The sequence below is a fragment of the Apteryx rowi genome, unplaced genomic scaffold, assembly GCF_003343035.1.
Source record: "Apteryx rowi isolate R43461 unplaced genomic scaffold, aptRow1 scaffold_15, whole genome shotgun sequence".
NCBI lineage: Eukaryota > Metazoa > Chordata > Aves > Apterygiformes > Apterygidae > Apteryx > Apteryx rowi.
This window is the reverse complement of record NW_020447752.1, coordinates 241515-269269: the sequence shown is the minus strand read 5'-3', so window position 1 is coordinate 269269 and position 27755 is coordinate 241515. Positions and strand designations below refer to the sequence as shown.

General features: G+C 35.8%; 2 protein-coding genes across 19 annotated transcripts in view; one reads left to right on the top strand and one right to left on the bottom strand.

Annotated features, from left to right (window-relative positions):
* The window catches only part of KNTC1 (kinetochore associated 1), a 43851-nt gene extending 20972 nt beyond the window's left edge, over positions 1-22879 (top strand). For 7 of the 17 annotated variants that reach the window (XM_026058694.1, XM_026058701.1, XM_026058691.1 and 4 more), the window contains 31 exons: positions 527-819; positions 1506-1678; positions 1879-1976; positions 3337-3478; positions 4464-4520; positions 5074-5237; positions 5782-5886; positions 6656-6784; positions 7411-7527; positions 7899-8008; positions 8242-8452; positions 9113-9202; positions 9542-9713; positions 10130-10188; positions 10349-10565; positions 11098-11171; positions 11466-11697; positions 11812-11921; positions 12614-12663; positions 13381-13459; positions 14128-14246; positions 15104-15239; positions 16272-16367; positions 17275-17331; positions 17762-17816; positions 17912-17975; positions 19027-19156; positions 20301-20390; positions 20955-21100; positions 21998-22088; positions 22351-22879. In XM_026058694.1, coding sequence (XP_025914479.1) covers positions 527-819; positions 1506-1678; positions 1879-1976; positions 3337-3478; positions 4464-4520; positions 5074-5237; positions 5782-5886; positions 6656-6784; positions 7411-7527; positions 7899-8008; positions 8242-8452; positions 9113-9202; positions 9542-9713; positions 10130-10188; positions 10349-10565; positions 11098-11171; positions 11466-11697; positions 11812-11921; positions 12614-12663; positions 13381-13459; positions 14128-14246; positions 15104-15239; positions 16272-16367; positions 17275-17331; positions 17762-17816; positions 17912-17975; positions 19027-19156; positions 20301-20390; positions 20955-21100; positions 21998-22088; positions 22351-22386 — 3702 coding nt within the window. In that variant the 3' untranslated portion in view covers positions 22387-22879. The other 10 variants (XM_026058697.1, XM_026058696.1, XM_026058699.1 and 7 more) reach the window with 9 other exon arrangements.
* Positions 22880-23323: 444 nt separating this feature from the next.
* Positions 23324-27755, bottom strand: part of VPS29 (VPS29, retromer complex component) — a 4782-nt gene continuing 350 nt past the window's right edge. The window contains exons 2-5 of one of the 2 annotated variants that reach the window (XM_026058899.1): positions 27384-27395; positions 25340-25531; positions 24709-24944; positions 23324-24389 (exon numbers count right to left, since the gene is read on the bottom strand). In XM_026058899.1, the coding sequence (XP_025914684.1) occupies positions 24272-24389; positions 24709-24944; positions 25340-25531; positions 27384-27395 (558 nt within the window). In that variant the 3' untranslated portion in view covers positions 23324-24271. The remainder of the gene's footprint in view (positions 24390-24708; positions 24945-25339; positions 25532-27383; positions 27396-27755) is intronic. The other variant, XM_026058900.1, reaches the window with a different exon arrangement.

Genomic DNA, 27755 nt, shown 5'->3' with positions numbered 1-27755 from the left:
CTGAAGTAGTATCTTGCTGTTGATCAAACATTGTTCACATTGCTTAAAGTATTTCCTAACCATATCTCTGCCTTGTTAGAAAGGAGGTGGCTAAAATTGCTTACACATGCAGCATGCAACACTGTGCTTCTGGCAAGAAGCGACAGAACTTCATGATGTCCATTTAAAGCGAAAAGTTGGATATTCTCATACATCAAAGATTTCATGATAAAGTACTATAGTGTTTTATTAAGGTTTCGTTATGGTTTGTAAAATTAAATTATTTAATACTGCATTTGAGCAAGCAGTATCTTTTTTCTTTTTTCTTTTTTTTTTTTTTACCTTGCTTAGCCACTACCAAGCAAAATTCTCTAATTTATTACATAAATCGTAGCACTTGATAGAAATGAGTAAAATCAACCTTTTACTGAAACTATTCCTATAAGAATGAAACACGAAATAAAAGCATTTTAACAAAGGCAACAAAAATTTCCAAAGAAAGTCACATGAATAGAAATGTCATCGTATTTTTTTGTTGTTGTTGCAGGAAGATTTTGATATCTTTCTTTCAGTCAAAGATTTCAGGAATCCTTCGCTGATGTCTAGGCTTCTTGAGGAGCACATAAAAGCTTATGAAACTGTCAGATCTCTATCAAAGTCTAAAAAAGTGCAAACAATGAATTGTGATTCAGAAGATGGTAAAACAAAGAACCGTTCCACTGGGTCAAGGTTGTACAGACTGGCTTTGCTCCTGCAAAGGACAGAACAAGAACTGGGAGAAAAACTGGCCTTGAGAGCATTAGATGCTGGAAAAGTTGAAGACTCTATGAAAATATGCAGGTAAAATTGCAGAGGTTTTTAGGAGTTTAATTCTTTTTTAATGGGCTTTTCTGTATCTGTTTCTGATACTTTGTAGAAGTAAGTAGATATAGAACAACGGAAAGTTTTGGTTTTGTTGGGGAGGGGGGCGTTCATAAAAGGAAGAGGAATGTTTAAGCAATATGCTCTTCTTTTTGTAGAAGATTTTAAGCATAGCGTTGTATTGTATTCTCTGAAAACTGTAATTATTTTTTGCCATAGCATGATTACTAAGTAACAAGACTTCCTCACAGTTTTATAGCGAGGTAAAGCATCATCATCACAATATTAAATAGCTGTTGTGAGAGCTTTTCAACTCCTGCAAGTGGAAGAAAACCATTGTATACTGGCCATACAATGTCACGGGTTTAACTGGTGTCTGCCCCATGCTTACCTTGTCAGTTCAATATTACTACCCCCATCCCCAAGAGAAAAATCAGATGAAAAAGTTAAATATATTTCTTATTTTCAGTAGCGTGTTCACTTCAGTATTTATCTCTAAGGCAAGCTCCATTGTACTTTTTCACCTCAGTCAGAGAAGTTTTAGCTGCAGTGAATCATCTAGGTGAAATAATTTAAGCAGAATTTGTTTCTATTTGATGCCCTTTTGTATTTTTATTTGCCTGTGGCCTAAAATAAAGGCCTTTTTTAAATCTATTTTTTAATAGGGAGTTCTATGAAAATCACTGTAATGAAGAAACAGGGAAGCTACTCTTCTCAGCATGTCAAAGGCTTTGTCATATGTTAGGAGCTGATGTTCCAATGATCACCCCTAAAGATACGAATCTTCCAGCAGCGATCTATGAAATGGCTTGCCAAGCAGCTACCATATGCAGTCCTGGTAATTACTATTATTGTTTATTTGTGTTCATGTTGGAAAAAACATCTTTCCAAACAACTTTTTTCAAATGAACATGAAAACAAAGTGAACTTCTACCCATGCCTCTGCAAAAATAGGTGATGCAAAAAAACTAGTTTTCTTTTAATAGGGCATATAAGCCTTTCATTAATAGTATGCTAATGATATTAATGTTTTTACAGATTTGCTATTAGACTCTCTGGAACTATGTAAATATACTTTGGCTGCCAAGGATATTTACAGACAATGCCAAATAGAAAACTGTGGATTTACAGCAAAGGTAATTTCTTCGAACTTACACATATTCACAAAATATATCTTTTTTTTTTTTTTAATGCCTTCATTAGGGCCACTAAGATGATTAAGAGACTGGAGCATCTCTCATACGAGGAAAGGCAGAGAGAGCTGGGCCTGTTCAGCCTGGAGAAGAGAAGACTGAGGGGGGATTTTATCAATGTGTATCAGTATCTGAAGGGAGGGTGTAAAGAAGATGGGGCCAGACTCTTTTCAGTGGTGCCCGGCGATAGGATGAGAGGCAACAGGCACAAACTGGAACACAGGAAGTTCTGTCTGAACATGAGGAAAAACCTCTTTGCTGCGAGGGTGACAGAGCACTGGCACAGGTTGCCCAGAGAGGTTGTGGAGTCTCCTTCCTTGGAGATATTCAAAACACACCTGGACACAATCCTGCGCAACATGCTCTAGGTGACCCTGCTTGAGCAGGGGCGTTGGACTAGATGATCTCCAGAGGTTCCTTCCAACCTCAACCATTCTGTGATTCATTGACAATTCTTTCACATTCCTCTAGCAATATTTGATCAGTTCGCTAAAAAAAACTACAACTTAAAACTTTCCTGAATATGCCAGTGCAAAGAGTAAACTGAAGTGAGCACTAAAAGCAGTGCAGCAGTGGCACAAGCACAAGTGGTTATTCACCACTTATGTTTCAGTATACAAAATCCTGCTAATGCAACTCTGAAAATAGCAGTGCTTTAACTGAAAAGCTGTTGCCAAGACTGCTAGAGAGCATAGAAATCTGACTTTATAAAAGCTTTTTTTAAAAATGGCGAAACAAGGCAGGCAGGGTTTGTTTGTTTGTTTTTAATGTATGTATTGTTTCTTAAACACACGTATTATGTGAAAGCATTTCCAACAGTTTTGTAAAATTTTAAGACAGATCAAATTCTTGAATAGCATCTTTGTTTTTTGTTCAGGTCAAGCAGTGCTTTGGGCTGTTTAAAATGAATGGGCTCTTACAGTTCAAGTGGAGTAGATCAAAGCAGATAGGCAAGCGTATTTATGCACTGAATGTTATTATTTTTGTCTAAATAATCAACTTGAAAAATGTTTGCCTATAATATGAATGTTTATGCTGAGCCTCCATTAAATTAATGATGAAGGAGTTTTGGCTTTGAAACTAAATGCAACATTAAAGAGAAGTGTGGTAAAGTATATAGGTAGGAAATCTCTTCAATCCTATTTAACAAAAAGTAGTATAATAGAATCTATTTTCAAATGTAAGATCATGTTCTATTCCTATGTTGGAAAACTGTATTCTTTTGCAATGCTTAGTTTGTTAGTAGATATACCGGCTAGGTGTTCTTTTGATTACTTAAACTATTGACAATGTTCTTATTTAGACAACAGCTTTTGGAGGAGATAAAGATCCTTATGAAGAGTGGACTTATGATGACTTCTTTAATGAAGACGGGATAGTTCTTGATCCACAGATAGCTCTTCCAGTTGCATATGAAACTATTGCTTCTCTTCTGCCTATTTCTGGTAAACTTTTTCCTGAATATTGAGTCAATATGCAATCTATACTTCATATATATATATATTTTTTAATCTAGGAGCAGAAATAATTCCACACATGTGGAAATTAACACCTCAGAAATCACTATTGGGGGAACTTGTGGAAGAAGTATCCATTGAGGGGGCTGTAGAATCTAGAGATGGCTTCTTTATGTTCTGGTTCAGGAAAACTCTGAACTGCAAATACCTGAAGACTGATAGTGCTCTGGAGAAGTATTACTATAAGCTTGCCTTGTTCTTATCTTCTTTAGACTTCTTTTGGTGGCCACTAGCAGAGACAGGATTTTAAGCAAGATAAGGTTCATGTTAGATCTAGAATGATTGTCTGTATGTTGAACACCATTGTAGATGAACACAACTTTTTGAAAACTTCAAGTATTATGAACAAAACTCTACACTGTTGTAGGTGCTGAAAAAGACACTGTAGAGTTCTGTAGATGCAGCACTGAATATTTTAGAGTTAATTACTTTTAGGGTTTGGGGGGGAGATATAAATACTTTTTCCTAATGTGTCATTGGTGTATTAAAAAGCACTTATTTGCAAATATTATTTCATAGGGCTAAATCTACCTTTAAGGGATATGCTTATTTGGTTTAATCATATTTATTACTTTCACAGATAAATGTTTACATTGGCTGCCCTATCAAGGCAAAGGGATTTACACATAAAGAATTTACTCAAAACTGCTGGCTTGTATTCCTTTATGCATTTGAAGAGATATTCCTTCCTATAAAATGACTTATAATTAGGCTCAGAAAAAAAAATAGCAGTCCTGGCTCTTACAATTCATGTGAATTCTGTTCTTACCCAGTGCTTATTTTATGTACTTTTCTTACCCAGTTCTTATTTTACGTAGTGTCCTTGAAGTATAGTATTTTTAAATTACTTCCAGGATTCATAATGTTGCTGAGATCTTGGCACATTACTGACATATATTTATGTGTCTTTCAGAGAAAAAGCTGTATCCTTTGGATTCAACAAGCTTGGCAAACTGTGCATTTACTAAAGGTACCATGACAGCAGATTGACCACTTTCTCTAGTTGTCCAGTTATTTATACTTTTAAAGTGGGGTTTAAATTAAACCCACATAAGCATGACTAGCTTGTAGTTTTTAAATAGCTGTCTAGATGTTCCACTTACAAACTGATGTTAGGGAGACAGCTTGGTTCAGCACAAAAGACACCAGGCTTGATGGTAATTTCTATCATTCACCTGTGTGATTTTGGGCACATTGTCAAAGACCGTAGATTTTTTCAGTACAGAAGTGCCAGAACTACTAGCTAGGGGTCATTACAGCCTTTCTAAGAAGATGACAAACATCTGGTTTTCGAACTAAAATGGGAGTCTGTATTAAGTTAAAAACCTTGCAAATTTAAGGTTTATGAAGGAAATTAAGGCTGATCTTTTGATACCAATTTAATGGGGAAAAAAACAAAAAAAAATTCCAAGAACAATATGCTTTTATACACACACACACACACACACACACACACACACATATACATACACACACACTAATTGTTTTCTGGGGTTGTTTGTTTTTGGTGAAATATGTCATAGGACAGAACCTTCTGCTGCCAGCTAGAACACCCATCTGCGCAGAACTACAAAACCTCATGGAATGCAGTCAGTGTGAGTTAGCTTTGCGCCTAATAGTCTGTTCATTTGGATCTTGTCTTCAGCATGGTATATCAAACAACATGGATTTGTCCCTGAGTGAGAAGGTACGGCAAGGACTATGCTTAATTTTGCTGGGGGAAAAAAAATTTAGCATTATGTCAGCCATTAATAAATTTAGAGTTGTACAAGTAGCTGATAGGTTAGGGAGAGGCTATCCCCAAGACCTCCCTGAAAAATTACTACCATCTGATCAGATGCACAGTAGCTTTGTGAGATGGTAGGGTTTTTTCTATTTCTTGTGGGCATCTGTTTCGCTTCGCAAAGTATGTTCCAAACCAAACTCCTAGCCTCTGCTTGGAGGTCAGGAATCAAATTGGGGTTAGTAATAGGTTATTATACTGTTTCACATTGTGTTATCATTGATTAGTATGGGAAAAGCTGCAAGGGGAATATTCAAGCAGCATTGCTCCATTCAAAAGCACTGGGAAACAAAAATCCTTTTTCTCATTCACAAGAGATCTTTCTAAGATCTTAATTCTGAAAGTTAAAATTACTATAGTGCTTCTTAGTATGCTATAAATGACAAGAGAATTTGAAGGCTTGGAATTTATTTTTAACCATCAACTGACTATCTTTTTTTTATATTAGCTACATGATGGAAAAATGCTAGCTGACACCAAAAGCTTTCTCATTGCTATGAAACAGAAGTCCACTTCAGCAATTATGACCACTATCCGGACCTTACTACACAAGGTAAGAACATTCTGTATCAAGAGGAGGCTACCCTTCCTACTACAGAATTCTGACATTTTCATGTGGCCAAATGCTATAAACCCCCCACACTCTGGAAAAAAACATGCGTCTTGAAAAACGATAGACAAGGTGAAGGAAGCAGTGACAGTATTTCACCAGTGGGTTCCACAGCCTCATGTCTCCATGCTAGAATGAGACAGGGGTGGGCTGAACAGCCCGAGAGGGTTGGCTTCAGCAGCCCCTGCTGCCTTACTTCCTTCCACAGCGGGGGTGTGCATTACTGAATAGCCCCTGAACTGACACCACCTTGCTGGCAGCCACATGTTGTCACCCTAGCACACCTCTTACAGGCTGTGCCTCTTAAATTATACACTAGTTGCTCTGCCTGCAGGCTTTTGTACAGTGGAAGCTTGAGTACTGTGGGAGTCTAAGTGCTACTAAATTATTATAATGGCCTTTATGATCTGCAGGTATTCTCCACCTGATTTTCAATCCTAATTTCATTTTAGATTTTTTTTTTTAAACACTTTAACTGAAGAGTTTTTTAAAAAGCTATCAGAAAAACTTGCAATATGCTGTCTTCTAAGGTAGTTTAAACTAAAGCCAGTTAGTTTTAGACGGGCTTCAGTGTATTCAGATATTAACTTTTAAACTTGAAAAAAAATCTCTCTTTCTCTCTCTCATATATGTACTCTATATGTACTCAGTTCCATTAAAACAAAGTCTTAAAGTTTTATAACACTTCCTTTTCTTTTCTTTTAATACACAGGTGTTCAACTGTCGTCTCATAGATCAGAACCTGGCATTGGGATACTGCACAATTTTGCCCAAGGAAGATATGTTCAATAAACTCTGGGATGTCATAAACAATACATGGCAAAATTACAAAAAAGTTCTGGTAAATTCACAAGACCATGTATTTCTTCAACATAAACAGCATGTTAAAGAGTTTCTTCAAGATGTTAGGAATGTCATATAGAAATACAGTAGTTTGCCCTTATTAAGGGTACAGGTGTTTGAACAAGTTCCCCACTTGTACTTAGGGCACCGCTAAGAGATAAACCACCTCCGTTTACTGCAGAGTAGAATTGTGCACCGCTCCTATAATATTTTGGAGAAATTGTTCTTTGACAGTAATTGTAAAGAATGGAAGGAATAAATACACATATTGAAAGATAAAGGATGATGGGAAGTGAAGGATAAAGAAATAGGGAGATAGAGTGCCATCAATTTGCAGAAGAGGTTGTGTCTAAAAATACCTTTTGTATTGTTATCACTTTCACTAGTACAGTACTGGGAAAATATTTCTGAGAAGCTCAATTTTAAAGTAACTAGACCAGTAGCTATGAACTGCTGACTCGGGAGGTGTGGTAACCCTGATAACATTTTCTGTGAAGACTGTTTCCTTCTTATACAATTGTGTGATCTTTGAATTGTTTAAGCTCCCCTAAAGATTTAGACCTTAGTATTCCCCATTTTCAAGTTTACTGTATTTGTGTTCACTTCTGTTCTCTCTCCTTTAAGGCAGTAGCTCTGGTTGGAGCACAGCTTGCTGCCCACTGTGGTGAAGAAGAAGAAAAAAAAAAATTCCAAGAATTGGTTACTGATGCAGAATGGGGTATCCAACTTGGTAAATTTGGGGTAAGTTTGAATATTCTGATGGTTTTATTAACTGATTAAATGTCAGTAGAGTTTGAGATGTATTTTGCATTGATTTAAAGTTCAAGTGTAAGGGAAGCTGGGGCTCTGTTTTAACTTTTCATTCTGCCTGTGCTGAAATAAAGCTCAAAAATTGAGAAATGTATTAATTAAGGATGCTGTAAAAGAACTTTAAGTGCTTAAACATCATTTGGCACAGGGCCTATTCAGAAAATGCACTGCTTTTTCCTGCTCTAAAAATCTCTGCATTGTAGCTAAAGGAAAAGTTAAAAGGTTAACTAAATAAGGAATAAGTTTTGATACTGTCTAAAAGAGTTCTTTGGGAAGAACACTAAATGTTTCTTTATCTGTAGATTTCTTTTGAGACTGTATTTAGACAACCACCAGTAAGGAAGAAGGAACTCATAAGAACTCTGGTACAGAATCCAAAAGTAGACACAGATCTCATATTGAATTACTGCAGGTAATAATTGAAGCAAATCAGGCCTGTGTTTAATTGCTGCTGTAATAATAACTGTGCCTATTGAAATCTATTTTGGTTTAAATAGATCCTGATTTATGTAACATACAAATTGTTTTTTAAAAAAAGACAGACATAAATCAGAGTATATTCTGGCCTTAGTGAATTTGTTCATAAGGAAATAAGTACCTTGGCCACACAAAAGGTCACGAAGAAAACGTTCTGTTCTCTTCTAGTACTTTTATGCTGGACAGTGATGCCGCACTGCAGCTTTGCATTGAAACACTTCTTCTCCAGAATGCTAATACAAATCATATTGAAGATGACTCTGCAGAACACAGTGAGAAGCAACCTCATTCCACATTACTGGCTAGAGCGCTAGCAATAATTCCTCTACTGAAAAGCACGAAAGACCTGGTCATGAGCCTCAGTGGAATATTGTACAAGGTAAAAAATAAAAATAAAATAAAAAATAACAAGCAAAACAAACAAACAGAAATGCATAGAGAAAGTATGCATCTTATCTCAAATGTTGCACATCACTTGAATGATAGATTAAAGTAATCACTTATGGTTATCATTCCATGGAAATCTGAAAAAGCTTATTTTTTTTCCAGTTGTGCTACAGAATGTAAATGTTATGTTTCAGTTCTCTATAGAGAAAAGTAGAACAAAATATCTAATTGTCCTTAAAGATAGGTGAAGTCTTCCATCCCCAACATGCATTAAAAAATGAACACAATAGTCAAATAAAAAAAAGTTGCTTTCAAGAAACACACCATACTAGAAATGTTTTAAAATGATACATTAAAAACATATAGGAGCAAAAGAGGTGTTTTGGGGAAGTTTGTTTGTTTGTTTTTGTTTGGTTTTCCCCTCTGTTCATCACTAATGTAAGTGGTCTTTCTGCAATATCCTAGCTATTTTTTTTTTTTTTAGGCTTTAGGATTGTGAAACAGAAGTCTCTTGTGTTAGGGAAGTATGTCATGATGTTTATACTGTTTCTTCAATATTATGCCTATTTAATTAGAATTAAAATTGAATAAGTGTAACTCAGTTGTATGTTTTTATAAGAGAAATCATATAAAATCTTATTATTTTGAACAGCTTGATCCATATGACTATGAAACTATTGAAATTGTCCTGAAAGTGATGCAAAATGCTGATGAAAAGAACACCAGTATCCAGCTGAATCAGGTACAACCAAATATGCTACTGTTACTTTGTAAATAGCATCTGTATTCTCTTTTGTCTGTTACTAGTGTAACATTGTGTACTAGTGTAATTATTCAAGAGTCTGTTGAAATTAAATCAGTTATTCCATCTACACAGCTTTCATTCAGAAAATGGCATCAAGAAATAATGATCTATAGCTGTCTCTCAGCAATGAGTCAGAGCAGGGATAAAAACCTCTACAGATCTATAGTAACTCTGCCAAATGATATGTGTCCGAACCTTAGGTTTTACTGAGGGGAAAAATATAGTAGTCACAAGCTTTTTTTGTTTTTTTTCCCTCTCTCTCTTTTTTGTCCCTAGGCTTTGAGCCTTCTCAAACATCTGGAGTCTTATAAAAGAATTTCCCCACCTGTGGACCTGGAACACCAATATGTTTTAGAGCATGTGATTCCCTTATCTCCAGCTGCTCAAACCAGACTGCCCTTTCATCTGATATTCTTTAGAACGACACAATGTTTCTGGAACATAATATGTATGTTCAGTATTCTTTCTGGCTAGATACATATGTTATTCCCTTTCATTCTGCTATCTGGGAACTTAAAAGATCTAGGTCTATGTTTTGCTTTAACTGTATTTCTATACTAATGTAGCTGTTTTACTAATGCTTCTTAAAGCGCTTGTGCTCCCAAATTGCTGCTGGTGAGGTAACTGGCTTTCAGTCGAGCTAAGACAATACAATAGAGTTTAATACAGTGCAGAGTTCTGTCCTCAAATGGACAGAGCCTCTCGAAGAGCAAAGTAACCCAAGTATCCCACATCCCAGGCCAGCCTACCTATTTAAGATTATATTTTTTTCTCCCAGTGAAGGCCTAATAATAAACTGAAAGTGCTTAATTTTATACAGGCAGACTGTGATACTATCATAAGCAGCACTCTATTTCCTTACAGCTGCAGAGCTCAGTGAGGAATCCTTCCCAACACTTCTGTTGATTTCCAAATTAATGAAGGTAAAGTTACATCTTTAAAGGATTTATTTCAGTTATCTTTTTTTTTTTTTCCCCCCTCACAGAGAAAAGAGTACAAGCTTTCTTCTTTCCTTTTACATGTTTTTTTTGGACTCACTTATAAGCATCTGACAACTTTTAACCTACTTTAATGCTTTTCTAGGTTTCACTGGATACCTTACACATGTCTGCAGCTCGACATGTCTTTGAAAAAAACCTGAAACCAAAAATATTTGAAATGAGAAACACTGGATATACATCAGTTATTAACAAGGAAACAACTAAAACTGTACAGACAATTCAGTCTTATCTGTTGTCTATAATTAATCCAGAGTGGGCTGTTGCTATTGCTCACAAGATTGCACAAGAATTTCCAACAGGTAAGGAACATATCTGATGACTTGAAGGGCAAAGTAGCTGTGAGGAAGAGAATAGGTTTGAGAAAAGAAAAGCTAGACTGTAAGCAAACATCAGTTTAGTATTCTTGAATAAAGCTGGGGAGGTTTGATGAAAATAAGATGTGTTTTGTCTCCTATATCCACTTTTGAACAGTAGGCTAGAAGGACCACTGTTGTACAACCTATCACTGTTGCATTCTATGCTCTTCCTTTCTCATTTAAGCCATGTTGTCTCTCTTTAAGCTACTTCATGTCTAGCTTTGTCCCAACATATCGTCCTCTTCTGCCAGACAAGTTTTCTGGCAAAAGGAAATATCTCAGCTAAATCCCAGCTTCTCACTTCTCTGAGTCTAAATAGATAATAATTTTTGCTCTTTAGGAGCAATAACATATATCTTAATATTTGAGAACTTTTTTAAAAAAAAAAAATTCTCTTTAAAAGGGATATTCTATATACTGTAGGGGACACTTATGAAAACTAACTTTGTGTATTCTATTTTTGTTTTTTTCTAAGGTCCTGACCAGATTCAGGCATTGAAATTCTGTCTCTATCTAGCTGAGAAATGGCTAAAGAATACTACAGCTAAGGTAATGACAAACCACTTGCAAAACTGTTGTTATCTAGTCAGGTATTTATTATAGTGTTTTGTCTTTTGGTGTTTTGGATAGTGAAGTATACATTGTACCTATGGAGAATACTTTCTTTAAAGCAAAGAGCAACCTGGGTAATACCATCTCTTTACAGAAAAATGTCTGTAGGTACAGATACAGAAACACATCAGAAGAACAAGTCTTGTACCCTCTGTTAACTGTTTTAGACTATAAAAAGATTAATGTGATTTTTCTAGAGCTTTTGAGTAAAAGGAGGTTGTTTTATATAAGAATTGTGGTGTTTTGCTAAAGGATGATGCACATGAAAAAGCAGAAGTCCTACAGAAGAAACTATATATGCAGTATAAGAGGTCAGCTACAGAAAATGTTCTAATAACCCATAAGTTGAACACTGCAGAACACTTAAAGTCTATTGGAAAACCAGCAAATCTTATCGTTTTACTATATGAGCATTGCAGTATAGACCAAAGAATCCAAAATCCAACTGGCAGAGATTATCCAGGCAAGTATGCTTTATCTAGTTTCAAAAGGACAAAAAAAGTTTTTTTTTTTTTGAAAAAATCCTAGGCAAGAAAATACTTGTTCATAAATATATTGTCTCGATCTATTTATGTAGATATCCATGCGGCAGCTAAGGAGATAGCTGAAATCAACAATTTGGATATGAACAAAATTTGGGATAAACTGCTAGATAAATGGCTGTGTCCAAGTATACTGCCATCAGAAGTAAGTCATCTCTGGATATTTGATTTTAGATAAAACTGGTCAATTACATAAACTATATTTTTCTCCCTTGTTTAAAAAAAAAAAAAGCGTTATTTTTGCACAATTCACCTTTAGTACTCACAAATATATTTAAGATGCATCTGAATTCAGACTACAAATGATTTCAATACCATCTTACATTCTTGCAAGCCACTATCTCTAGCAGGAATAATTTGAAATGCCTTTCCTTATCTCCGTATAGAAATTAAAATCTTATCCTCAGTATTGCACTGAAGATGTGTAGCCAGTCAAAAGGAGTGAAGAAGTGGTGTAAACATATTAGCCTCACCCAACAGTGATTCCAGAGGCAGCAAGTGGCTGAATGCTCTCCTGTTGCAGCTCAAAGCAAACTGAGGGTTGACTGCTGCCTGTGTTGTACCCCGTACACCTGCGTGGAAAAGGGCAGGGAGCAGAAACTGGCTCTGCTTCAAAATACCAGTTAGCGGGGTGAGGGATGAAGGAGTGTTGTTGACTGCCACACATACAGTTAAATAAAGAGAGGACTGATTAAAGATCAAAATTCCTTTCCTTGCCTGCTTTAACAGGGGAGCCCAGCCTTCAGATTGGATTTAAGCAAAGATCCACAACCCAGCAATTTTTGCAAACAATTCAAATAACTCTTACAACCTTTTTCCCCCCATGTATTTTTAAAGAAAACTCAAGGAATCTTTGGAGATGTACAGGAAGATGAAGAACTCCGAAGGTATATGTATTGTCTTACACATATTATAGCCAATTATTCTTATCTCACAAGTTTAACTATATCTGGCTTTTCCATAGGCAAGAAACCTATTACTGTAGGAGATTCAGAACTCGCTGCTGCAGTCTCTAATAAGAAAAAATTCATATCAAGACTAATGATAAACAAGTATAGGCAAGAAATGTCATGTTAGTGCTGACGATCTTAGACTTTATCTTCTTGCCCTATCAAATAGTAAAGTTTGTAACTAATAATTACTGCTAATATGCAGAAATAGAACTGCATAGGAGATAGCTGCCCTATAGCACTCCCATTTCTACTGCTTTGTTGCAAGCGCAGGAGCTACATTTTAATGAAGGCTGATTTATTTAACTTCTACATATTGTAATCAGAGCATTTCTTTTGCTTTCTAAAAGTTAATGGCACTAGATAATATAAAAATATCTGTCTATATTTTGTCTTTTTTTATTTGCTGGTAATGTCAGTTTTGAATCTTCAAATATTTAGTTATAAAATGAAATTCCATTTGCAATAACTTACATATGTAAGTGTTTGTAAGACTAGTCATTTGGGTTTTTCCCATCATTTTCTATAGCCTCAGAATCCCTTATCCTCAAACTCTTTTTGACAGTGAAATATATTTACATTTATATGAAAAATGATATATTTTACTTCAGTGGCAATGCTGTACTTGTATTTAAAACAAATGCATTTTTGCAGAGTTATATATCTACTTCAGTCACGCCCAATGGATTACAGTTCAAGAATGCTTTTTGCAATTACAACATCTGCCACATCTGTAAGTTTCTAAATACTAGTTTTAACTTGCTACTTAAACTTTTACCTCCTATTAAAATCAAATATTATCATTTGTTTAACTGTATTGATTTCAAATACAGGTTTTGTATCTGTCTCTGGATAGTTTATAGGCCTGTGCAAGTTCTATGCTTCTCCCCCCTGCCCCCCTTCTTTTGGAGTAAAATTAATGTTCATTTAATTTTGCTGTTGACTGTAAAGAGGGGCTATTGAACTCTAGGTTTTCTAAATTTACTGCTGATATTACCTGAAAATAGCTTCATTCAACATTTTCTAGAAAATGCTTTAAGCTAGTATAGTAATATATTGGTTCAGTTTGATTGGGTAAAGTTAAAGCAGGAAAATTATTTTAGCACACCCTTAACCTTCAGTCTTTCACACTTGTTGGGGGGGGTATTTTTTCTCTTTTATATTAATACTCTAAATCTATAAAACAGCTGATTTAGCAGTACTCTTTGAGGTTGACAAATATTTCAACTGGGCAGTATAAAAGTCGAAGGTAATCCAGTCTGTTACTTAGCATAAATTTATGCTAAATTAATGCAAAATCTTAGAAAGATCATATAAAACGCACATAACCCTCTTTTCCGCTGTTCAACCAATAGTTGTAGATTTTCACTTCTTTTTTTTTTCTCCTCTCTCCCCTCTCAGCCAATTGGTGTTAATCAGTTGACATTTGCTCACAGGAGTAGAGCACTTAAGTGTCTGCTCTACTTGGCGGATACCAATACTGTGGAATCGCTCTTCAAGAAACCCATTGAGAAAATAAAGTAAGATGAATTTTCCTTAAGGTATTACTTAACAATAACATATTGCTAGTCTTTAACAGTCATTGGAAGCAAATCTATAATATTTGGAGAAGGTTTTTTAAAATATATATATATATATTTCTGATAATTAGATCTTTTAACTTCACTGTAATGCAGTCCAGTATATCATAGTCCTTTTTGGTAAGCCTGGAAGTAACATAGCATTATGTAGAAAATACTTTGATCCATTTTGCATAGATTGCGGTTACTTCTCTACTAACTGAAGTATTTTCTGCTATCTGTAATATAGGACAATGTTCAGATTTTATTTTAGATAGAACATCTTGAGTATAAGTTGTCCTTTTTATCTTCAAATTTGAGCATCTTGCAAAGACATCCTCTGCAAAAATAAAAAACAAAACCCCAGCAGAATAACGTTGGTTCTCTGAAAGTAACTGTAGAACCAGCTTGCTCAAAGTAGATCCACAATATAAATCTGTGCTGGTAACCTGGAGTTACAGCCTTTTTATGGAAAGTGATGTCTAGAGTGTGCGATGCCAAATACCTACATGTGGGTTTCTGTAAATATGCAGTCTCTGTATGTGACTTAAATTCTAGTGTAAGAGTTACAGGAACTGGTTTATCTTTAGAGATGATTCAAGCTGTCCATCATTCAGAATGAGGTTTCCGTAGGTATTACCAGGGTCTTTGATCTCTTTCATTAATACAAACACTATCTACGTTATTGTCCCTTTTATTAAAGCAACAGAAAACACCTTTTCAATATTCTCCTGAGATTCATTATGCAAGTTATAATGATCACTGTAAATATTATTAGCTCCTGGTTTTTGCCTTTTTTTTTTTCCTTTTTTAAACAGGTATTTTCTAAAATGCTGCATTTATCTGGCAGAGTTTGAAACTTTGAATATTCCATATACTTATGAATCATTTCATAAAAGCCCCAAGGAAGGGATGATTAAAGGGCTATGGAAGAATCACAGCCATGAACCCACGGTATGATCTTAAATCCTTTGTGACTTTTTTTGCTACACATTGTGTGAAATGTGCACCTTTCCATGTAGTGCATGTATTTCTAAACATAAGTTGCTCCATGGTACATACACTACTCATGATCACTTAAAAATCCCAGGAAGTATGCAGTTACCCTAAAGACTCTTCTGTTTCAGAGTGCCAATATCAGAGAATGAAAAACATCTCACTAGGTTGTTGTTTTTTGCCATAATGCTTAATAAATTGCTATTACAAGCTGTTGATGTGCTGAGTACTGCCCGTCACATGATTATTTCCTAGTACTTGCCCACCTTCGTGTATCCCTACCTTGTCTCTTGCCTTGGAGGGAAGATTTTTGCTGCAGAAGCCCTCTCCCACCTTTTCTTTTTCCTCCCCTCCTCCCGTCCCCCTTTTTTAATAACCCATTGGGTACTTGAAATTGCTTAGACTAATACCTTGTACTTCAATATGAATTAAATACTAACAGGTGTATACTTTTAGAATAGCTGTCGGTTACTTATCTAATATGCCAGCAATACACTGAGTTTATGCTCTGCTTAGGAACATAAATCTGACAATTGCTTTATGTTACTGAGTATGATTTTTAAACAGCTAAATTAACACTGAAGATAAGGGCAGGTAAATGAGATTTCCAGAGAGAAATTAGTTCATGGCAAGAAAGGATGCTATTCTACTAAGGAAGGCTTCAACTGTAGTACTTTTAATTTATAGCCACAAAAGAGAAGCGATCTGTTCTTTAGCTGAAATATACACATGCTAGTTTAAAATATGAAAATGACAGATTAAAAGTTTTAGTCTTCCTAAAATTAGAAAATAAAATGATAAAGTGTAGGGGTTTTTTTAATCCTCTTCAGGACGCATACAAAATTATTCTACATTCATGGTTGTGACCTTTCAGGTGATCAAGGTCCAGGTAAAACTATAAAAATCTGAAATTACTCTGGCAAACAGAAAAAGCTTGAAGATCATAAAGGTATATTTATTAAAATACACTGTGTCCTTGTTCTCCTTCAGGCTGTTAGACTTGTGTCTGAACTTAGTCTGGAATACAAAGTATATGACTCCCAGCTCTGGAATGGTCTGCTACAGAAGCTTCTTGGTTTCAATATGGTAAGGAACTTTTAAGCATGAAGTTCTACAGTGAGGTGAGAGAAAGGCTTTTTTTTAACCACTAATTTCTGAAGAATGTGATAAATATATAAATTCTAAACTTATTGCAAGCTATTACCTTATCTGTGGTCTACATGGTTACTTTGTGCTCTGTGTCCCTGAACGTTTATGAAGCTTTGAGGAATGTGTTTTAACGGTACTGTTTGAGAACTTTGATCTTAAATTGTTCTAGCTGTACAAACTTTTTGAAGGGGGAAAACCTTTCAGATTTCAAGAAGATTAAATCCTATGATAAATTATTTCTTCATAGTATTATAATTTTACAACATATATAGACAAAAATATGCATAATAACTACATATATACACATACACACAAACGGAGTGTATCTACACATCTGTGTGTATACACACACATTACCCCCTCAAGTGTTCTAGGATTACTATCATAATTACTATTATGATAGTAATCCTAATTTTGTAATTCATAATCTTAATTAGCTCTGGTTGTCAAACAATGTTACTATAACCTAAGGAGGTAAGAGATGTGATTGGCATTGTGATTGTATCATGAGCAGGTATTCAAGCTGGCTTTAATCTAATGAGAGTCAGGTCTTAATAGCAAAGACGACAGGATCACCAAGTTTTCAGCACCAGTTGCATTACTACTGGAAATTCTGGGTACTTCCTGAGACAACATATGCTGCTACTGCTAGTGAAAATTTAATTTACTAAACTATAAATTGCATTTCCTCATGCATCAGTTGCTCCTCCTAAAGGAAACAGAGGTACCTTGAGGAACTAAGTTCACGTTCTACACACAGGACAAGCACAATGCAGTCCTGTAGATTATCACCAAATCTGCAAAAAACACTGTAGCATTTTATAATGTAATGTTTATGTTTCAGATGCAATATCTAAGAAAAGTTTTGATAGCAATTACTGGGATTCATTCATTGTGGGAGGTAAGCAAATATTCCACCAGTGTCTCTTGCTCTTCTTCACCTAACAGGCATAGAGTATCCTGTGCGTGAGTGGCAGTCATCTATACAAAGGAGTGCTACACATGGAAAAAAATTCTCTTTAATGATTATTCTTATGACATTGCACCATGCAATTGAGCAATTATTCATTGCTTAAGTGATTCATTTTGCACTTATGGTTCCTTCAGCATACCCTTATTTTACATGTTTTATGAAGTCGGACAGAGTAATGTCAAAATATGGCAAGAATCTTAGTCTAAGAGAGGGAGAAGCAATGTTAGGGAATAATTCCTCCAATATTTAAGAACACAACAGACTTCTGCCACCTGTAATGGGTCAAGATGCCTGTGTTTGCAAGTACATTTAGTTACAACTGTGTATGGCTATTACTTTAAAAATTTATTTTCAACAGATTCCCAACTTCAGTCGAGCTTGGCGAAGTGTAGTTCTGTCACCGTTTCTTGCAGGTACATCATTACCAGCTGTCTGTCATGCTTGTGTAGTAACTTTGTTATATAGTTACTTTATCATGGTTTCAGTCACTCATATCTTTATTTTTTAGCTTCATGTCCACCAAGTCCTAAGCAGTTAGAGGAATGCTGTGAATGTTTTGTGATTCTGCTGAAGTAAGTAGATACTACATCCTGCATTTGGATGGTTTGAGTGGGAATCTCCCCTTTGCAATCACTCTTCTAACCCCCTGGAACATGCAAAGGAGCTCTGAGAACTGGGGATTCTGACCCGAGGCATGGGGAATAGCCTTGTGCCTCTCGTGGGAGGGGCAGAATCAGGGTATATACTCAAACAAAATTCAGTGCTTGCCCACAGGCTGTTGGCAACATGTGCTATAACTCAGTACCTTGGCTGTCTAAACTGTACCGGAAACTGCTCTCAGAACTGGGACTTTGCACAGAGTGCTGAAAATCAGTTTATCTATCTGCCCCGTCACTGCCTCCATGAGGGATGTCAGTTCTGTCCTGACATTTTTGGAGACTGATGGTCACCCTAGAAGTCCAGTTAATTCTTTTTCTTAGCAAAATATTGTATGATTCCCCAAACGTTAAACAGAGTATAAGAGAGAACGCATTCATTTTCCTATGAAGAGTAAACCTTACATGGAAAAAAAGCCAATAACTGCACATATATAAACATGGTTAACCTACAGTATTAACTCTCCAAAACATTCTATACATAAACCTGTTTTGCATTGCCTTACAATGTAAAAAAAGCACCATAAACCATTAGCTAATTCACATCAATGCTCTGACTTGCTTGACAGAAGAGCCAGAGCTCAGAGACCCTGATCTGAAACAAAAGCCAGTTAGGAAATAAATACTGGAAAGGGATCCAGCTAAAGAGCATGCTCACACTTCTGTGCAGATGCACATGTATCACAGCAATACTCTGGGCAGTTGCCAACACTTCAGCTCAAAATAAGGCCTAGAGTGTTCAGAAAGAGTTATAAATTTGGGAAGGGTGTCATGTTTTTAAGCTAGAATGTCACCATGTATTTGTATTCTGTGAAACTTCAGCTAACGTAGGTTGTCCCATTCTGAAAATAAGATAAAGTTAAAAAATATTTGTCCATCCTAAAATCTCAAAGCAATTTTGTTGAAAATATTTAGACATCTAGCTATACATCTTATAGCCGAGAACTTCCCTCCTAATCTTCTGTAGGTGTCCTGTTCTGGCTGACTTGGACGTCATCGGAATAGCTAAACAATATGCACAGCTGGACCTTCCAGCTTTTGCTTTGGGATGTCTGTTGCTGATTCCTCAGTCTGAGAAACGAGAGCAGCAAATTCAGGTAAACAAGAAGTATGCATTTCTGCTGTCCAAAGGGAATTCATTTAAAAGTATTATTTTCAACAGAGACTGAAAGATGGTATCTTCTAACTCTAGGTTATTTGAATACATTGCTGCTGAGCCAGCTGCTCAGCAACCCCCACCCACAGCAGTTAGTTATTGCCCTAAATTTCTGCTTCTGAAAGGGATCATGTGAACACTTCCTCCTTTTTCCCTTTAAAAAAAAAAAAAAATCAGCTAGCTTCAAGTCATCCTCAGCAGCTTTGTCACATGACTTTGTCTTTTGTGGCTTAGAAACCATTTTATGGGATCCCACCCTCCACCACAGTTATAAGGTCTGTAATGCCCAGCAGAGGCCTTGAGCAGCTGATTCATCCGTCCACTTCCTCCAAATATTTACCAAAGTATTACCTTCCCCGATATCCAGTGTTTATTTACAGTGAATAGTCAGTGTGCATGAAAAGAAAAAACAAGCCTATATGCCAAAGCAGTGTGAAGTTGATGCCAACATGTATAATCGCTGAGGAGCTATTAGTGGGCTCGTCTCCAGCAGCTTGTAAGAGAAGTACAGAATCCTACTTCAGACAAATGTTTAAGGTTGTGAGCTCCCATCTCTTTAGAAAGATGCTTGATATGCATCACATGTTCCGACATAAACTTTTTGCCTCAAAGCTATGTCCTCAATATTCATGTATCTTCACTGTTTCCTTTCTCTTCTCATTCATTTCCATGACTTTATGCTCCATGTCATTCTCCCTGATGAAGCACTGTAGGCTGCTCCCTATCTGTCATGTCAACACTGGCACAAGTAAAGGCATCTTAAATTCTTAAATTTCCCTTGTTTAAAGTTCAAGCTAGGAAAGTTTTCCCAAATTATAGCACTAGTGTAAGAAATTTAGTCTGGCAATGACAGTTAGAAAGTCTCTGATAACAGCTACAGCAAAATACCATTTTGGAGTTAAATGTAATAAAAATACTACTCTTTCAGTCAAACTGCACAGATACTGGTTTGAGAATTTCATATTTGTACCTAGTATCTCAAAATACAAACTGTTCCTGAATAAATCAAATACTTGTTCTGAAGGGAAAGAGTTTATATTGTAATCATTCACAGAATATTAATGTTTTATATCTTTTTTTGCAAGGGTTTCTTATCAACATGTAACACAGAAACTGTACTGCAACAAATAGATGAACATATGAACACTGGAGAAGTAGTGGGGTTTGCTTCTCAGGTAAATAAATAACATCTATTTCTCTTACCTTTGACTTACAGATTTTCTTGATGGGTCAGTGTACATAAAACCTCTTTTCTCTCTACCCTGATTTTGCCAAGCATCAGTTGGCAAAATGCACACTTCTAAAATATAGCAACATTTTCAGGCATTTTTGCATTTTTATTAATTTTGTGCAACTGGCATATATATAATTTTTTTTTTCCATAGTGCCATGTTACAGACTGCCCCTATTTGTAGGGCAGCATTGTTTGCAGCAGGAGTACTTTGTTTTTCTAAATAAATCTTTTATGCAAAAAAGCCAAAGGGCTCACAAATCGGCACTCTCTTTTACCCTCCCTTGACTTTCTAAGGGCAAGTTTCTTACCTCATTCTGCTATCTGAATCTGAGGTTAGTCTTCACGGATTCTGCCATTTTGCAGCACTACTGTAATGAGCAGAATTTATGTTGTTTTTTTAATCTGTCAAGAAAAATCTGAGCTCTGATTATTTAAGGATCAAGCTTCTTATGTTTAAAATATTAATACTTTTTCACTACTAAAACTTTTATCTACTACTTTTCAGATTAGAGCTTTGATTTTGGACAGCATTATAAATGAGAAGCTGTATGAAAAATTTTTGAAAACTAAGTATTTTTCACTGTTGAAGCAACAACTGATGAACACTCACCGAATTAAAGAACTGGTGGATTATTTTGCCAGCAAGAACTGGTAGGTTAATAGAAAGTAAAACATGATGCATTGCTGATGCTAATCATAGAAACTGAATCTTTCCTTTATTTTGGTTTTAGTTACCTAAGTCCTGGAGATTTTTCAATATTTAAGAATCTTAAGTACTTAAGAGTTTTGAAAGTATTGCTAAGTTAAAAAAAAAAAAAACTTAAGAAAAATCTCACCTTACTACTTCGCATACATAGAGGACAGTTTCACAATGTGAGCCAAAATAACAACTTATTACCCCTAAACTGGCAAGCAGATTAAACTCAGTTAAAATAGAAGTAACCTGACTGAAACAGTAAATGCTTTTGCTTTGAATCAGTTTACCTTACCTTCAGACGAGTTCAGCTCAGTAGTATCCCAGAGTCACAGCTTCAGCAGCAAGAGCACTTTGAAAACAATAAACAAATTGCCTGTACTCAAGATTTAGGAGTGGCTTGGCCAGTAAGTTTTTCAAGAGTTAGAAATGCCTATCAGGTTCCACTTAAATATTGCCACTGAACCTACTGCAGGGCAGTGCTAAATCAGCAATCTCAGTGACTCATAGCACCTGTGCTCATTGTGCACTGCTGCTAACTTTGATTTTACACCCCAAATACTTAGTCTTCAGTATTCCAAGTTAGTTTGTTACCAGTTATCCTACAGTCAGAACATGATAGGAACCAACAAATAACTATTTAAATTCTAGTATATGTGGGTTTTACTAACAGCCACAGGTAAAAATGCTAGACTTGTCATGGCTTGTTGTCCTCTACTGGGAAATGATAGGACGTACCTGGCTTCAAAAATGGGGGTTCATACCTTGTGTTATACTTCAGTGCACATAGTCTAAATTCTTGGCTTTTTAGAGAACTTCAGTTGATGAAGTTGAAAAAATTTTGCCTCCTACAGCATTGATGATGCGACAGCCCTAATACAAGAGTATCAAAAGAAATGTGGAAATCCCACTCTGGTGGATGCATCAACTTCTGATATTCTGAAGGTAAAACAAACCACCATCATACCTGATGAGTATTTGTTTCCCTGTTTCTAAACTACGGCTTTCACTTAACTCTTTTTGCTAAAAGCTAGGTAGCCAATATTTTAGTAAAATATTTTGTATATAGTAAAATATTCATTGATTCAAATAAAATGTATTTTAATAAAATCTGCGTAGTGCTAAGCTTTCGAATGTTAAGTACTTCTACAGGACTCAAATTATATCTGGTTTTCCTAAACTCTAATATTGTCCTCTTACCCGCCAGGTGTTTCAAAATGGACCAGAGGAGACCTGTAATTGATAAAGTCTTCATCTACCCTTTGTCTCTTCTCCCTCTACTGGCATGATTAGTGACATGCATTGGGAATACATGTTCTTGTCAGCTACCACGGAACTAAACCTTAATGCTCTTTTACCAAAAGCTACCACAAGCTTTTCAGATTTTTAACTGATCTAGGCTGTTTTTTTCTCTCCATACCAGCAAAAATATTCTATCCCAGTTGAAACAGTTTAGATTTACAGCAGGATTTCCTGTTTCTTTTAAACAGCAAGGTTCTTATTCAGCACTTTGATATTCAGATTAATTAACTTTCTTTCCACTAACCTTATATTATTTCCTCTGTTGTCAGAATCTCTCTAAAATGTCTCATTCACATAAACATCACCTTCTATGTTTGTGCTAAATTCTTTTAAACTAAGTGCTGATGTGTTTCATGTAAATACACTTTGTAGACAAATCCTAATTTTAATTACAGTGAGCATAAATAAACTGACAAATTGATTTTGGCTTTAAAGTATTCTATAAGCTTCTTTTTTTAAATGATGAAGTTGTCAATAAGTTCACATTGTACTCACTCACTGACCTTTCTTAATGGAAACCAACATTTGCAGAAGCTTTCTCTTAAACTGTTCTTTCTGTAGCTCCCTAGTAAGATAAAAGCAGTAAATTTCACTGCAATACATGCAGGGTAACCAAACCTAATTTTTTTCCCCTAAGATGCCAGAATGAAATGCTTGAGCTTTTTCTAAGATAAAGCAAGTTTATTGTGAATAGAAGTAAGGTATTGAGTCAAAGCTTATGACACAGAAGTAAGGATCCTAGTTGATCCTTTAAGTTTTGTGGATAACCCATTAGTCTAACTCACTTTCATGACAATGGTAATACTGTACAGCTTTTCACAAATACTGCACTGGTAGGAGTCATATAAATACACAAAGAAAACAGGCCACTTTTAGAATTCTAAATCTTCTGTAGAAGACAAAAGATAATTGTTTTTATTGGAAAACTAGCAATCATGAAAAGTGGGAGCTGTTAAATACATTCAGTTCCCTACAACCAGCTGAGAGTAGGAGAACCAAAAGTTCCAGTCCTCTTGAACAACCAATTTTTTAGTCCTCAGTAGTAGTACAAGTGCCATACAGAATTATATTATTTAAAACTTTTGTACATGGAGGAAGTTGTGTATATATACAGTGTCAGATACATAGATATATAAGCTAAGTAAAGGAAAGCCCCTCTCCACTGATTACAGATTTAATTAGACCATCATTCAGTAAAGCATACAAGTTGTTTTAAACCACTTTGACTATAAAAAGACTAAAGTTAAACTTTCTACAGTGAAATTACTACAGTTGTGAGTTGATTGTAATCTTTTCAGAATCTATCAATCCCTTTACTCTTTCAACTTAATTTGGAATGAAAAAATTTAATATCAAATGGATTCTGAAGCAAATCTAACATGCCTCCCAGAATCTCAGTCTTTAATGCGTTTAAGCCTGTTACAAGAGGCTTATGCTAAATTTATCCTTTAGACATAAATCACCAAATCTACATCAGGCTGTTTGTTAAGCATTATCAAGAAAAAGTACTGCTAGACACTTTAAAAGCAGGTATAACTTGCATTTTTCAACAATGGTTCATAAAGCTTAGTTTTTCTATGAAGTGAAAAGTTTAATACAACATTAAGGAACAGTATTTAAACCAGTTATTTTAATGGGATATTTTTACAAATCAAATCATACAAGAGAAAATAAGCAAACACATTGTTGGTTTGAAGTTGATACCAATGAGCTACATTGTTAAGCTGTTAGCAAGTAAGTGTAGTACTGTAAACTAGCAATCAAGTATTGCAGAAACTTGCAGTTCCAGAATGAGATGGTAAAAATACCAGACAAGCAAAGACACTTCAGGATTTTTTGTACTCAATTCTTTCTACTTTCACATCATCTCCAATTAGTTGATAAACATATGTAACTACTGTAGAAGCTTGGATATCCATCAGCACAAATGAAGGAATGATGTTGCTAGAAAGGGGGGAGGAAAATAGTATTAATAGTATAGTTAATAGCTTTAGTGTTTGACTATTAAACTTCTTAACAGAAGTCACTCCAAGAAACATGGATTTGAATTTTGTAAGCACAGTACACCAAATCCAAGCTTTAAGTATTTTACTATCATTTGTTTCAGTCAGGGAGATTTAACAAGTGCTGTCAACCCCCACCCCCATCCCTGGCATTTAAATTTACAAACACCAACCTTCATAATGATTACTGTCCTTCAATTTTGTTATCAATGAGAAGTGTAACAGAAAATCGCCATAGGTATTTCCCATACTTCACTTACTTCTCTAAGGCATGATAAGCTCCTGTAGCTGATCCTGGATTGATATAGAATTTGTTTTCATGTTCAAATGCCTCAAATTTGTGTGTATGTCCTGAAATTAAGATGTCCACATCAAACTGCCTTTGTAGCAGTGCCAGGCTGGCCATATCACCCCAAGGAATAACCTGATGGCCATGGATCAGCCCAATTTTGAATTGTCCAACAGTTACAACTTTCTGCTCAGGGTAATTCAGGTTCTAAAATTAAAAAAAAAAAAAAGTTGAATTAGCTATACAAGCTTATATTAAAAGATGCAACACCAAGGAAAGTGGGGAGCTCATGGAAATACTCTGTGTAACTAGTCCTACTACTACACAACGAGAGCTACAAAGCTCCTTCATGAAAACTGTTGAGAACTTAATAAGATGCAATGAACTTCAGTGATTTGACAACAGCACATCCTCTTTGCCAGAGTCCTAGACTTGGCTAAGTACACAAATTACTTCCTGGGCAAGTCACATGATTGATCATAACCCCAGCTCTTTTGCTCAATTTGATTTTCATATTGCTCTTAATACTATGCTCCATTTACCCACTTTTACTTAAATTACAAATAACCTAAATATTGCCTTTATGTAAGAGAGGCACATACCTCATCAAAGTCCCCTCTCACAACATGAACATCCCCAGCCAGAGTCTTGAGGTAGTCATAAGTGTCCTTGGTGCAGAGGTTTCCTGTGCAGAGGATGTGTTGGATCTTTCCTGGAACCAGCAGCTTTTTGAATTTAGCTGGAAGGCTGTTGCATCGGTGTGGAATGTGAAGATCTCCTAATACTAACACCAACTTATCAGGTGTCATGGCAGGAAAGAAAGATCATTACAGAGCCTTATTAAGACCAGCAAGAACCATTAGGAAGCAAAAAACATGGCAATATTTTCCTCAATTTCATAATTTTGCCTTTGATATAAAAGCTATTGAAATAAAAAATGAAACAATGATGGAATTTATGTATATTTGAGGGAAAACAATGGCCCCTATTAATACAGAATGGTGCTGAGACAAGGGCCTTAAACACACAAGGGTCTGTAGAGGCTCTCATAAAAACAAAAAACTTCTACAGACCCTTCTGTTTTTTATAGAGGTATAACAAAAGAAATGTATTACTACTCGATGTAATTTACACAAATTTGGGAACTACAATAAACTGATTTTTTTTTACTTTAATTATTTATTCTTCCTCATAAAAAGTAATAAAAAAGCAAATTTGCAATATGTGTTAAGGGTTAACCAGAATAGGAAGCTTAATCAGAGCCATTATTGTAGGAACCACTGAACAACAGCAGAGTAAGACAACAATTTTTTTGTTAAACAGGACACTGCACGGAAGATAAACCAGACTGCTGCATACAGTGTTTCCATTACCAGATATATTCATAGTTTCGGTAAAATAGATGTTAGAAGAATACAAATTTAATGCCTGAAGATTCTCTAACATCATAGTAATGGGGGCTTCAAAGTTAAGGATTCAGATGCAGTAAGACAATAGTTTAACCTCACAGGGCTTAAATGTGCTAATAAAGAAATAATTAATGCAAGCAAAGTAGCAATAAATTAATTATGCAAAAAGGGCATGAAAAGCTCTATAAAGCATGGGTATTGTACTACTACACTGTAGAAACACTGGATCTAAAGACAGTCATCCCTGTTATCCTGATAAATACCTCCATATTGACAGCAACAGTTTATCTCCCAACCAGAATGTTTTGTTAGTAAGCCAGTTCCTAAAAGGACAGCCATCAAACGTGTTTGTAAAGGATATAATCCATAAACAGTGGTAACTACGCTATGAAGTTACCCTTTTAAATATTTGCTATCTTTTTTATCCTTAGGCTATGCCAATATATTCATGCTAAAGGTCATAAAAAAAGGCAGAGAGGGCTTGGGATTTTTTTTTTTCTTTTTTAACTAAGAAAGTGCCAGTGCTAGTATCAAAGCCATGCATCTCTGGAGAACAGATAGTTGAAAGTATTGGTAAAACAACACAAGTTTTTTAACTTGCAAGTTACCAATTTAAAACAAGTCCAGGACAGGAAAATAAACATTTTTGATGGCCTTGTAAGAATTCCAAGTGAAAAATACTCTTACTACTATCAGTCTAGAGATGGTATACTTGAAAGCATATAAAAAACATATTCATAACAAGCGATTTTGATTATAACAAAGTGGCAATAGATGAATTCTCCAATTGATGCTTAAGGGACTTGTGCATGCAATACAAGTTATGTATTTAATACTTAATCAAATTATGCTGCCACTTAAAACAGATAACCCCACTGAAGTGAGCAGAGCTTATGCATTCAAAGAGCATTTCCTTCGCTGATGAACAGGGAGGCCCCATACTTCCCCCCAAATCAAGTTTCAGCTCCCTTTAATTAGAGAAAAGCTTAGAAGACTACAATAACAACAAAAAAATTATTCAAGCGTGTTTAATAATCACATGTATTGGTAGCATAAAATAATGACCAAGTATGATACAACACCTGGCTTCAGCCAGGAATTTAGGTGCAGTCTTGAACATGGCTTGAACAGCAGCCGCTTTATAACTCCATGTACGTATCACCTCATTCACAGCACGCAGTAACATTAACAAGCCCTTACCACCAGTGTTAGCAACGGCCAAGAGGAGTAAACTTACTCTGTGCCCAGCCTTATTGGAATGAAGAAGTTGATTGCAGACAGGGGGAATGAAAAACAGGGTGAAACATGATCAATGTTAAACCAAAGAAAAGCAACAGAAAAGAAAACATAGCCAAACGAATAGGCAAATAATAATTAATGAATTTTTAATGTTATGAGGGAAGCGTTAAAAAACAAAATAAAATATAATAAAATAAAAATAAAAAAATAATCGGTTATTGTGCCACAACCCGCCCTGGGCCGCGACGGCCTCCTGACCGCCGCCGGGGGCACCTACCCGCCGCCGGGCTCCCCCCGCCGCTCCCCGACCCCCCTCGCAGGCGCCGCGGGGCGGCGGCCGCTGAGGGAACAAGCGCCGCCGCCTCCGCGC